The 12964-nt window shown below is 41.6% G+C and overlaps 1 protein-coding gene across 1 annotated transcript in view; it reads left to right on the forward strand.

Moving 5' to 3' along the window:
- The window catches only part of LOC311135720 (BRCA2-interacting transcriptional repressor EMSY-like), a 44131-nt gene that overhangs the window by 15759 nt on the left and 15408 nt on the right, over positions 1 to 12964 (forward strand). The window contains exon 13 of the mRNA XM_084169746.1: positions 9177 to 9313. Within this exon, the coding sequence (XP_084025872.1) occupies positions 9177 to 9313 (137 nt within the window). The remainder of the gene's footprint in view (positions 1 to 9176; positions 9314 to 12964) is intronic.

Raw genomic sequence — 12964 nt, forward strand, 5'->3', positions numbered from 1 at the left:
ACCAACAATTTTTTTTTTTTTTACAACACATTTTTTTTGCAGTGCAGTTATCACAAAACTACCATAAAATGGGTCATGATCAACATCATAAAGTAAAAAAATTAAATAAACAAATACTTAACCCAACAAAGCTGTAACGTTAGGATGAGAATATTATTATTATTTTAGCTGCTTTATTAACCGGATCTGTAATGCAGGGCTAATTGAGACTACATAACTGTAACTGTGCACATTATCCCCTTCCTACAGTAAATAACGTTCACCTTATTAAAGGGGAATAACGGCACATTTTGAAAATGTGTTTGTTCCTAAACCCCTCTGACTCGTTGTTGGACTGTCTGTCAAATTGCGCAACTCTCTCACTCAGGGAGAGCGAGGTAGAGCTAGAGCGAAAGCTACGTCACAGGGTTATACAGCCCCCCACTCACTGCAGCACTAGATAGAACTTTGTGGAATAACGCAAATCAACAAAAAATATATACGTTCTGTCAGAGCGATAGGGCTGACCCCATGTCGATAGGCTGTTGGTCGACTGAGATTTCTTTAGTCGAGCAGTAGCAAAAAAAATATAATAAAAAATATCATGGTGTACAAGACACCTGTGTGATTCACGCCTGTCTGAGTGGACTGATCAGTTGTGGAGGCCGTTGGGATGGCACAGTCCATCAGTTGACCGAGATTTATTTAGTTGAGCAGTGGAATATTTTTTTTTTTATATATATATATATATATATACACACACACACACACACACAGTGCATTCGGACCCCTTACCCTTTTCAACATTTTGTTACATTACGGCTTTATTCTAAAATGTATTAGATTTTTTTCATCATCAATCTACACACAATACCCCATAATGACAAAGCGAAAATAGGTTTTTAGACATAAAAAGAAAAAAGGAAATACATTATTTACATAAGTAGTCAGACCCTTTGCTATGAGACTCAATTGAGCTCAGGTGCATCCTGTTTCCGTTGATCATCCTCGATGTTTCTACAACTTGATTGGAGTCCACCTGTGGTAAATTCAATTGATTGGACATGATTTGGAAAGGCACCCACCTGTCTATATAAGGCCATAAGGTCGATGGAATTGTCCGTAGAGCTCCGAGACAGGATTGTGTCGCGCCACAGATCTGGGGAAGGGTACCAAAACATTTCTGCAGCATTGAATATCCCCAAGAACACAGTTGCCTCCATCATACTTAAATGGAAGAAGTTTGGTACCACCAGGACTTTTCTTAGAGCTGGCCGCCCGGCTAAACTGCGCAATCAGGGGAGAAGGGCCTTGGTCAGGAAGGTGACCAAGAACCCCATGGTCACTCTGACAGAGCTCTAGAGTTCCTCTGTGGAGATGGGAGAACATTCCAGAAGGACAACCATCTCTGCAGCACTCCACCAATCAGGCCTTTATGCTAGAGTGGCCAGACGGAAGCCACTCCTCAGTAAAAGGCACATGACAGCCCGCTTGGAGTTTGCCAAAAGGCACCTAAAGACTCTGACCATGGGAAACAAGATTCTCTGGTCTGATGAAACCTGGTACCATCCCTACGGTGAAGCATGGTGCTGGCAGCATCATGCTGTGGGGATGTATTTCAGCGGCAGGGACTGGGAGACTAGTCAGGATCGAGGGACCGATGAATGGAGCAAAGTACAGAGATCCTTGATGAAAACCTGCTCCAGAGCGCTCAGGACCTCAGACTGGGGCGAAGGTTCACCTTCCAACAGGACAACGACCCTAAGCACACAGCCAAGACAACGCAGGAGTGGCTTTGGGACAAGTCTCAATGTCCTTGAGTGGCCCAAACAGAGCCCGGACTTGAACCCGATCAACCATGTCTGGAGAGAGGATCTGCAGAGAAGAATGGGAGAAACTCCCCAAATACAGGTGTGCCAAGCTTGTAGCGTCATACCCAAGAAGAGACGTTGATTCAACAATACTGAGTAAAGGGTCTGAATACTTATGTAAATGTGAAATTTCTGTGTCTAAAAACCAGTTTTTGCTTTGTCATTATGGGGTATTATATGTAGATTGATGAGGGGATAAACTATTTAATCCATTTTAGAATAATGCTGTAACGTAACAAAATGTGGAAAAAGTCAAGGTGTCTGAATACTTTCCGAATGCACTGTATATCATGGTGTACAAGACACCTGTCTGATTCGCGCCTGTCTGAGTGTTCTGATCCATTGTGGAGGCCGTGGGGATGGCACAGTTCTTCAGTCAAACACGTGCTTCTGAAATTGTATATGGTTATATTTCATAAGAACAATAGTGCAACACTAATAACAAATAATATTATTTAATAACAAATACGCTTTCTCCCGAGTTGGATAGTGGTCGCTGTCCGCGGTTCAGAAACACATAATTGCGCTGTTGAATCCTTTTCGTAGACCATGTTGCTGCAGTTGAAGTCGGGAGTTTACATACACCTTAGCCAAATACATTTAAACTCAGTTTTTCACAATTCCTGACATTTAATCCTAGTAAAAATTCCCTGTCTCAGGTCAGTTAGGATCAACACTTTATTTTAAGAATGTGAAATGTCAGAATAATAGTAGAGAGAATAATTTATTTCAGCTTTTATTTATTTCATCACATTCCCAGTGGGTCAGAAGTTTACATACACTCAATTAGTATTTGGTAGCATTGCCTTTAAATTGTTTAACTTGGGTCAAGTTTTTCGGGTAGCCTTCCACAAGCTTCCCACAATAAGTTCGGTGAATTTTGGCCCATTCCTCCTGACAGAGCTGATGTAACTGAGTCAGGTTTGTAGGCCTCCTTGCTCGCACACGCTTTTTCAGTTCTGCTCACACATTTTCTATAGGATTGAGGTCAGGGCTTTGTGATGGCCACTCCAATACCTTGACTTTGTTGTCCTTAAGCCATTTTGCCACAACTTTGAAAGTATGCTTGGGGTCATTGTCCATTTGGAAGACCCATTTGTGACCAAGCTTTAACTTCCTGACTGATGTCTTGAGATGTTGCTTCAATATATTCATATAATTTTCCTTCCTCATGATGCCATCTATTTTGTGAAGTGCACCAGTCCCTCCTGCAGCAAAGCACCCCCACAGCATGATTCTGCCACCCCCGTGCTTCACGGTTGGGATGGTGTTCTTCGGCTTGCAAGGTACCCCCTTTTTCCTCCAAACATAACAATGGTCATTATGGCCAAACGGTTCTATTTTTGTTTAATCAGACCAGAGGACTTTTCTCCAAAAAGTACGACCTTTGTCCCCATGTGCAGTTACAAACCGTAATCTTTTGGAGCAGTGGCTTCTTCCTTGCTGAGCGGCCTTTCAGGTTATGTCTATATAGGACTCGTTTTACTGTGGATATAGATACTTTTGTACCTGTTTCCTCCAGCATCTTCACAAGGTCCTTTGCTGTTGTTCTGGGATTGATTTGCACTTTTCGCACAAAAGTATGTTAATCTCTAGGAGAAAGAACGTGTCTCCTTCCTGAGCGGTATGACGGCTGCGTGGTCCCATGGTGTTTATACTTGCATACTATTGTTTGTACAGATGAACGTGGTACCTTCAGGCGTTTTGATAATTGCTCCCATGGATGAACCAGACTTGTGGAGGTCTACAATTTTTTTTCGGAGGTCTTGGCTGATTTCTTTTGATTTTCCCATGATGTCAAGCAAAGACGCACTGAGTTTGAAGGTAGGCCTTGAAATACATCCACAGGTACACCTCCAATTGACTCAGATGATGTCAATTAGGCTATCAGAAGCTTCTAAAGCCATGACATCATTTTCTGGAATTTTCCAAGCAGTTTAAAGGCACAGTCAACTTAGTGTATGTAAACCTTTGACCCACTGGAATTCTGTTATAGTGAATTATAAGTGAAATAATCTGTCTGTAAACAATTGTTGGAAAAATTACTTGTGTCATGCACAAAGTAGATGTCCTAACCGACTTGCCAAAACTATAGTTTGTTAAGAAGAAATTTGTGGAGTGGTTGAAAATGAGTTTTAATGACTCCAACCTAAGTGTATGTAACCGTTTACTTGACATGTCATTGCATGAGGCTTGGTGGTCGCGGGACCGAGACCGAGACATGAAAAATGCCAATTCAAGATCATGATTGTAATTCTGTCAAATCACCACCATAGTAAGAGTTCAAAATGTCCAGTATTTCTGTGTTCATATTTCAGAACAACATATGGAGTCTTTAGATATTCAGAATAGTGAAAAAATGAATGCTGAGCGAAAATAGAGCCACTCTACAAATTATTACTAACCCAAACACAGCGGGGGAAAATGGGCCTTCTACGCCTTCAGAGAAGGGCTAAGGATTTCTAAAATAATAATAATAAGAATTATTATATTATTATTTTCAATGATGTTCTGATGTAATCTCTTCAGTTTTTGTTGGAAAGGAAAGACTTAATACTGAAGAGAAAAAAAGATCCAATCAGGCTTTTTCTTTGCTGCTCTCTGGGGAGGTACAGTGGGGAAAAAAAGTATTTAGTCAGCCACCAATTGTGCAAGTTCTCCCACTTAAAAAGATGAGAGAGGCCTGTAATTTTCATCATAGGTACATGTCAACTATGACAGACAAAATGAGAAAAAAAAATCCAGAAAATCACATTGTAGGATTTCTAATGAATTTATTTGCAAATTATGGTGGAAAATAAGTATTTGGTCAATAACAAAAGTTTCTCAATACTTTGTTATATACCCTTTGTTGGCAATGACACAGGTCAAACGTTTTCTGTAAGTCTTCACAAGGTTTTCACACACTGTTGCTGGTATTTTGGCCCATTCCTCCATGCAGATCTCCTCTAGAGCAGTGATGTTTTGGGGCTGTCGCTGGGCAACACGGACTTTCAACTCCCTCCAAAGATTTTCTATGGGGTTGAGATCTGGAGACTGGCTAGGCCACTCCAGGACCTTGAAATGCTTCTTACGAAGCCACTCCTTCGTTGCCCGGGCGGTGTGTTTGGGATCATTGTCATGCTGAAAGACCCAGCCACGTTTCATCTTCAATGCCCTTGCTGATGGAATGAGGTTTTCACTCAAAATCTCACGATACATGGCCCCATTCATTCTTTTCTTTACACGGATCAGTCGTCCTGGTCCCTTTGCAGAAAAACAGCCCCAAAGCATGATGTTTCCACCCCCATGCTTCACAGTAGGTATGGTGTTCTTTGGATGCAACTCAGCATTCTTTGTCCTCCAAACACGACAAGTTGAGTTTTTACCAAAAAGTTCTATTTTGGTTTCATCTGACCATATGACATTCTCCCAATCCTCTTCTGGATCATCCAAATGCACTCTAGCAAACTTCAGACGGGCCTGGACATGTACTGGCTTAAGCAGGGGGACACGTCTTGCACTGCAGGATTTGAGTCCCTGGCGGCATAGTGTGTTACTGATGGTAGGATTTGTTACTTTGGTCCCAGCTCTCTGCAGGTCATTCACTAGGTCCCCCCTTGTGGTTCTGGGATTTTTGCTCACCGTTCTTGTGATCATTTTGACCCCACTGGGTGAGATCTTGCGTGGAGCCCCAGATCGAGGGAGATTATCAATGGTCTTGTATGTCTTCCATTTCCTAATAATTGCTCCCACAGTTGATTTTTTCAAACCAAGCTGCTTACCTATTGCAGATTCAGTCTTCCCAGCCTGGTGCAGGTCTACAATTTTGTTTCTGGTGTCCTTTGACAGCTCTTTGGTGGAGTTTGGAGTGTGACTGTTTGAGGTTGTGGACAGGTGTCTTTTATACTGATAACAAGTTCAAACAGGTGCCATTAATACAGGTAACGAGTGGAGGACAGAGGAGCCTCTTAAAGAAGTTGTTACAGGTCTGTGAGAGCCAGAAATCTTGCTTGTTTGTAGGTGACCAAATACTTATTTTCCACCATAATTTGCAAATAAATTCATAAAAAATCCTACAATGTGATTTTCTGGATTTTTCTTTCTCATTTTGTCTGTCATAGTTGACGTGTACCTATGATGAAAATTACAGGCCTCTCTCATATTTTTAAGTGGGAGAACTTGCACAATTGGTGGCTGACTAAATACTTTTTTTCCCCACTGTAATTGTCGATCTGATCAGAAACACGGCGCTCACAACCTTTATCTCCTAAATTATGTCGCCGGTGTATTTTGTTTACATTTTGGAATATATTACGCAATAGGTTATGAGGTTTATACCTGGCGTGAGTACATCCAGACTCGATTCCTGTGCGCAAAACAACACACAACGAGCTCGACAAATGTATACTGAAGCAAAGTTTTATCCACATTTTAGATAAGAAAATATCCACCTACCTTTCTGTAATGTCAACCATTCAAATCAAATAACTCCATATGTCAGCCTTTGTCTTTATAAACTTTAACCTAGCCTGCTCCATGATATGGGTAATCCAATGAGCAACACTGCAGCTGTTGATTTCAGTGATCATCATTCATCACGTATGTGACCGACCGCCTCGATTCGGTCTTATGTACCAAAATTTGAAATTGTGTTTTTTACATTAGATAAAAGTAGGGACTCGGAGCTAGAAAATGGTATATCATACACTGCAGTCGAGGAACAATGGGGGAAGTAATTCTGCTTTGAAAGTTGATAAACTTTTGAGAAAATGGCCCTTGAATGTTTTGGTACACCTACTGGAGAGCTCTTCTTTGTCTACACCCATTCAGCATCGTTCACACCCTCTTAAGCCTTAGCCCCACCAACCTCTTTAAGGCTTGACATGTGAGCCAATGTGCTAAACAGAGTGAGTAGTTTTTAGTAAACAACCAAAGATTTCAAGACTAAAAGTGGTAAAAGTAGTAGCCTACAATAAGGAAAAACTCCAGGTAAAAATATGCTATCTAGTCCTTGGCCTATATCCTAATCTGACTTTGGTGCAGGTCATGTTGTTGTTCACATTACCATCTCTGGTAAACACGCATTATATCAAATCAAATCAAAGTTTATTTGTCACATGCACAGGATACAGAATGGTTATGTGAAGGAAATGCTATAACCACCCCTCAGCCACATCTAGCTAAGTGGATGGGTCACTATTGTCTAGACATGAAATACAATAGATGGCCGTAATCACCCCCAGACACACCTGGCTAACTTGATGGGTCATGTAATCATCTGGAGAAGTTTATACATGTAGCTAGCTAGCTAAACAATGAACCGGCATAATCCCAACTCGTACTACTACCAATACAAACATTGTCATAGCTGTATTATGAATCTGCAGGTAGCTAAAGCTACCAACTAGGTTCAATGTTAGCTAGCTATCTATAACTAGCAAAGCAAATGGTTTCTGATTTTGAAAAATATTACTACACAGATCATACACGTAACGTTCGCTAGCTAGCTAACAGTATGCTTTAACTTGTAATGAAAACGACTTTCTGACCAAATTAGAAACGTATATCTGAAAATGTAGCTAGACTCTTACCCGTATACATGGATGAACGCTGCAGTGAGTGGGGGGCTGTATAACCCTGTGACGTAGCTTTCGCTCTAGCTCTACCTCGCGCTCCCTGAGTGAGAGGGGTGTGCACTTTGACAGACAGTCCAACAACGAGTCAGAGGGGTTTGGAGGACAAAGAATGCAGAGTTGCATCCAAAGAACACCATACCTACTGTGAAGCATGGGGGTGGAAACATCATGCTTTGGGGCTGTTTTTCAGCAAAGGGACCAGGACGACTGATCCGTGTAAAGGAAAGAATGAATGGGGCCATGTATCGTGAGATTTTGAGTGAAAACCTCCTTCCATCAGCAAGGGCATTGAAGATGAAACGTGGCTGGGTCTTTCAGCATGACAATGATCCCAAACACACCGCCCGGGCAACGAAGGAGTGGCTTCGTAAGAAGCATTTCAAGGTCCTGGAGTGGCCTAGCCTGTCTCCAGATCTCAACCCCATAGAAAATCTTTGGAGGGAGTTGAAAGTCCATGTTGCCCAGCGACAGCACCAAAACATCACTGCTCTAGAGGAGATCTGCATGGAGGAATGGGCCAAAATACCAGCAACAGTTTGTGAAGACTTACAGAAAACGTTTGACCTGTGTCATTGCCAACAAAGGGTATATAACAAAGTATTGAGAAACTTTTGTTATTGACCAAATACTTATTTTCCACCATAATTTGCAAATAAATTCATTAAAAATCCTACAATGTGATTTTCAGATTTTTTTTTCTCATTTTGTCTGTCATAGTTGACGTGTACCTATGATGAAAATTACAGGCCTCTCATCTTTTTAAGTGGGCGAACTTGCACAATTGGTGGCTGACTAAATACTTTTTTTCCCCACTGTAACTTTTAGTTTTGTCATTTTATTTTCATCTTCCATTGATTAGCCTAGATATCTCCTAATAACTTAACACAGAGGCTCTAGCTCTATGAATGTAGCCTAGTGCCGATTTGATGACTTGTGATTGGACGACAACAGTAACAAGCTACAAGGATCACTCTCGTGAAAAACGAGAGCAGCAGCATAAATTATAAAATGTTATCTTTCTCCGCGCGATGTAGATCTTCTGCATTGTGAATTCAGGTTTAATTTAATGTTTTTTCCCCTTATCGTTTTAAAGGAAAATAACGTTTTAAAAAATTGTCAATTTCCTTAGTAGTGTTACTGGAGTTGCAAAGAGGAGCAATATAACCGGTAACGTTCTAAATTGACCAGTAAACTACAGAATTTTGGAAGCTTTCAAGGATTTTGGGTAGTTGTCATAACATGTAAAATATAACATGTTTTTAATATGAAAAATAGAATCACAAAGCTGTGAAACATTATCTTACGTATAATCCGTTACCATTGCTGTTTAATATGAAGATTTCTGCATGTCATATTTTTTCAATGTTATTTTTTTATATCATAACTTTGTTGTAAATGTTTTGGGGCCGAACTGGTGTAACTTGTGAAAAAAGTCAGTAGTTGAAAGAAACTCATGGACAACATGGACACAGATATATAAAAATATATGAATACATATTTTAAAATTAAAGTATAAATTACCAACGTTTACATAGATTACCAATATCTGTTAATGACCAAAAACGAATTTAAATGTTGGTAACATTGATAAATTACCGGGTGTTTTGCAACCCTAAGTGTTACCAATTTTGACTGAACATCTAGTTGCAGAATTGTCCAATGATAGTGACTTAAAAACCTTTAGATCTTCTTTGCCCCTCCATTGCAGGTACAACAACTAAGATCACCACCATTCCCATGACGTCCAAGCCCAACGTTATCGTGGTGCAGAAGACCACTGACAAAGGAACGACCATCCAGGGTCTGCCTGGCAAGAATGTGGTCACCACGCTATTGAACGCAGGGGTCAGTTCAACATTGTTTTTTATTCTTAATTAAGCCATTTTGTGATGTTACATTTCATTTATCTAGATTGTAATTAATTATTTCAGGATCTTTCAGATGTATTGACCCAACAACTTATTTTAGGTTTATGGGTAGTTCTAGTTTAGCCTTTCCGTCTGATCAGTCTATTGCATTTAGCTTCATATTATACGTCACAAGTTTAAAATGTTGTCATTTAGCAGACGCTATTATTCATAGCGACTTACATTAAGACAACCACATATCACAGTCATAGTAAGTCAGTGCTAGTAAGAAAAGACCCCTGCAAGTGTTGGTGCAAGAAAGGCAAATGACTATGGTAGCGTCAGAAATGGCACCCTATTCCTGTTGTAGTGCACTACTTTTGACCAAGGCCCATTGGGCTCTGGTCAAAAGTAGTCCACTATATAAGGAATAGGGTGGCATTTGGTATGTATCCTAATTAGGGCTGTCAAAGTTAACGCTAGCGTTTATGCATATCATTTTTAATGCCGTGAATTTTTTAAAAGCCGTTAACGCATTTTCTTAGTTTGACCCCCTGAACCATCCATAGTTCAAATTCAAGCCCCGGCAGCCGATGCGCTAGTTTGACAATTAGTTTACTAGCTAGCTACTTGTATGACTGAATTATGGATAATGCTAGTAAGGGGCTTTTAAATGGCAAATTCGATTTAAAACCCTCCCAGATGGCTCTCTGGATAAAACCAAAATAATTTGCATCTACTGCAAGGCTGATTTTGTTTATCACCGAAGTACATCGAGTCTTCGTTATAATTTACAAGCGAAACAGGCGCCGGGCAATACAAGTAATGTTACTAGTAGCAATGTAGGACATCTTCGGCAGGCTAAGCTAGAAGAGTATGCACGCAGGAGGCCTATGGACAAGTCGACGAGCAGCACACAAGCAATAGCCAAGGGGATAGCTACAGCTTGCAGGCCAGTCCACATTGTGGAGGACGAAGGCTTGAGGGATATAATTCGGATCTCATCGAACGACTCAACGTATGAGTTACCCTCGAGAGCCACCGTCATTACAAGAATACACGAGCTGTATGAAAGCGAGAGGGCTACGAAAGCGGAGGAGTTGAAACATGCAACAGCTGTTGCTCTTACGGGAGACCACTGGTGAGTAACCACAACTACCTTGGGGTTACTGCGCACCACATCGATGAAAACTGGAAACTGCATTCACACGCTCTGGCCATAATGAAGACAGAAGAGAGGCACAATGCTGAAACGTGCACTGAGCATTTCATGGATGTAGCAAAGCAGTGGAACATTGAAAACAAAGTTACCACACTTTGCACAGACAGTGCATGGGACATGATTGCAGCTGCGAGACATCTGCCTTTTGAACACCTGGTTCAAAAGGTCCATCACAGTGTCCCTACAGAACAGCGGGTTCGACAATGCCCTAGCCAAATGCTGAAATGTTGTTGAGCATTTCAAACACAGCCCACCAAACGTTACAGAGCTAGGACAACAGCAAGTTGCAAATGGGCAAAAGAAGTCACTTGCACAAGATCAAATCAAATCAAATTGTATTTGCCACATGCGCTGAATACAACAGGACCTTTACAGTGAAATGCTTACTTACAAGTAGGGGTGTAACGATCCATCTACTACATCGATGTATCGATTTATATTCCTATGATCCAACTACATCGATCTGTGCTCGGCGAGTTGGCCTTTTGGACAACATATATCAATCTAACATCGTTTTAAAATGTAATAAATCGATTGTATCGATACTAGGAAATAACCCATTGGATTTAAGCACGTCAGACTTTATATGGATGTTTTTTCTTAGCACTTTTAATGATAAAGGCTTTAAACATTACTCGATTCAGTCTGCCTATCCGTGACGTCATCGCCCCGCGCCAGCAGCAGCGCAAAGGCGCAAAGACAACAAAACATAGCATGGCGGACGACAGAGGAGAAGCCGACGAGCGAGAAATTATCAAGCCACCATTGCGGTCCTTACAAGAAACAGGAATCTAGGAAACTTCACCTGCACTGTCCAGTATCCAGGTATTTATTTCAGTCACACTGGTTGAATTTTTGGCTAAAAGGTTACTGAATCGATTTCAAGTCACTGAATCGTTTCGGATCGTATCGTTCTAAATGAACCAATATCGACCTTGAATCGTATCGACAACCACGAATCGTGATACATATCGAATCGTTGTTAAAACGAATCGTTACACCCCTACTTACAAGCCCTTAACCAACAATGCAGTTTTAAGAAAAATAAGTGTTAAGTAAAAAATAGATAAGTAAAAAGTAAAACGAACAAATAATTAAAGAGCATCAGGAAAATAAAATAACAGTAGGGAGGCTATATACAGGGGGAACCGGTACAGAGTCAATGTGCAGGGGCACAGGTTAGTCGAGGTAATTGAGGTAATATGTACATGTGAATTAAAGTGACTATGCATAGATAATAAACAGAGTAGCAGCAGCGTAAAAGGTGGGGTGGGGTGGGGGGGGCAGTGCAAATAGTCCGGGTAGCCATGATTAGCTGTTCAGGAGTCTTATGGCTTGGGGGTAGAAGCTGTTAAGAAGCCTTTTGAACCTAGACTTGGCGCTCTGGTACTGCTTGACGTGCGGTAGCAGAGAGAACAGTCTATGACTAGGGTGGCTGGAATCTTTGACAATTTTTAGGGCCTTCTTCTGACACTGCCTGGTATAGAGGTCCTGGATGGCAGGAAGCTTGGCCTCAGTGATGTACTGGGCCGTACGCACTACCCTCTGTAGTGCCTTGCGGTCGGAGGCCAAGCAGTTGCCATACCAGGCAGTGATGCAACCAGTCAGGATGCTCTCGATGGTGCAGCTGTATAACTTTTTGAGGATCTGAGGACCGATGCCAAATCTTTTCAGTCACCTGAGGGGGAATAGGCTTTGTCGTGCCCTCTTCACGACTGTCTTGGTGTGTTTGGACCATGATAGTTCGTTGGTGATGTGGACACCAAGGAACTTGAGCTCTCAACCTGTTCCACTACAGCCCCGTCGATGAGAATAGTGGCATGCTCAGTCCTCTTTCTTTTTTTTCCCTGTAGTCCACAATCATCTCCTTTGTCTTGATCACGTTGAGGGAGAGGTTGTTATCCTGGCACCACACGGCCAGGTCTCTGACCTCCTCCCTATAGGCTGTCTCATTGTTGTCGGTGATCAGGCCTACCACTGTTGTGTCGTCGGCAAACTTAATGATGGTGTTGGAGTCGTGCCTGGCCATGCAGTCATGGGTGAACAGGGAGTACAGGAGGGGACTGAGCACGCACCCCTGAGGGGCCCCCATGTTGAGGGTCAGCGTGGTAGATGTGTTGTTACCTACCCTTACAACAAGATGGAATTCCACTCTGGAAATGGTAAAGCTTGTCCACAGAAACCAACAATTACTGAGAGATGCTCTGGCCCAACAGAAAACGAGCATCACCATGCCAACCACAGCTGAACTGGAGAAACTGCAGAAACTGGAGACACTACTGGAGCCCTGCAGGTAATCTTCTTTATCTCACTATTAGTGTTAGAATAATATTTTTTGCGTGTGTCTGTGTATTATAAGTCTCTCACAATTGACTGAAGTGATTTTGAATGATCTTCCATTGCAGGCACTTGACTGAACTTCTGGGA

The sequence above is a fragment of the Coregonus lavaretus genome (assembly GCF_964263955.1).
Source record: "Coregonus lavaretus genome assembly, chromosome: 10".
NCBI classification, from domain to species: domain Eukaryota; kingdom Metazoa; phylum Chordata; class Actinopteri; order Salmoniformes; family Salmonidae; genus Coregonus; species Coregonus lavaretus.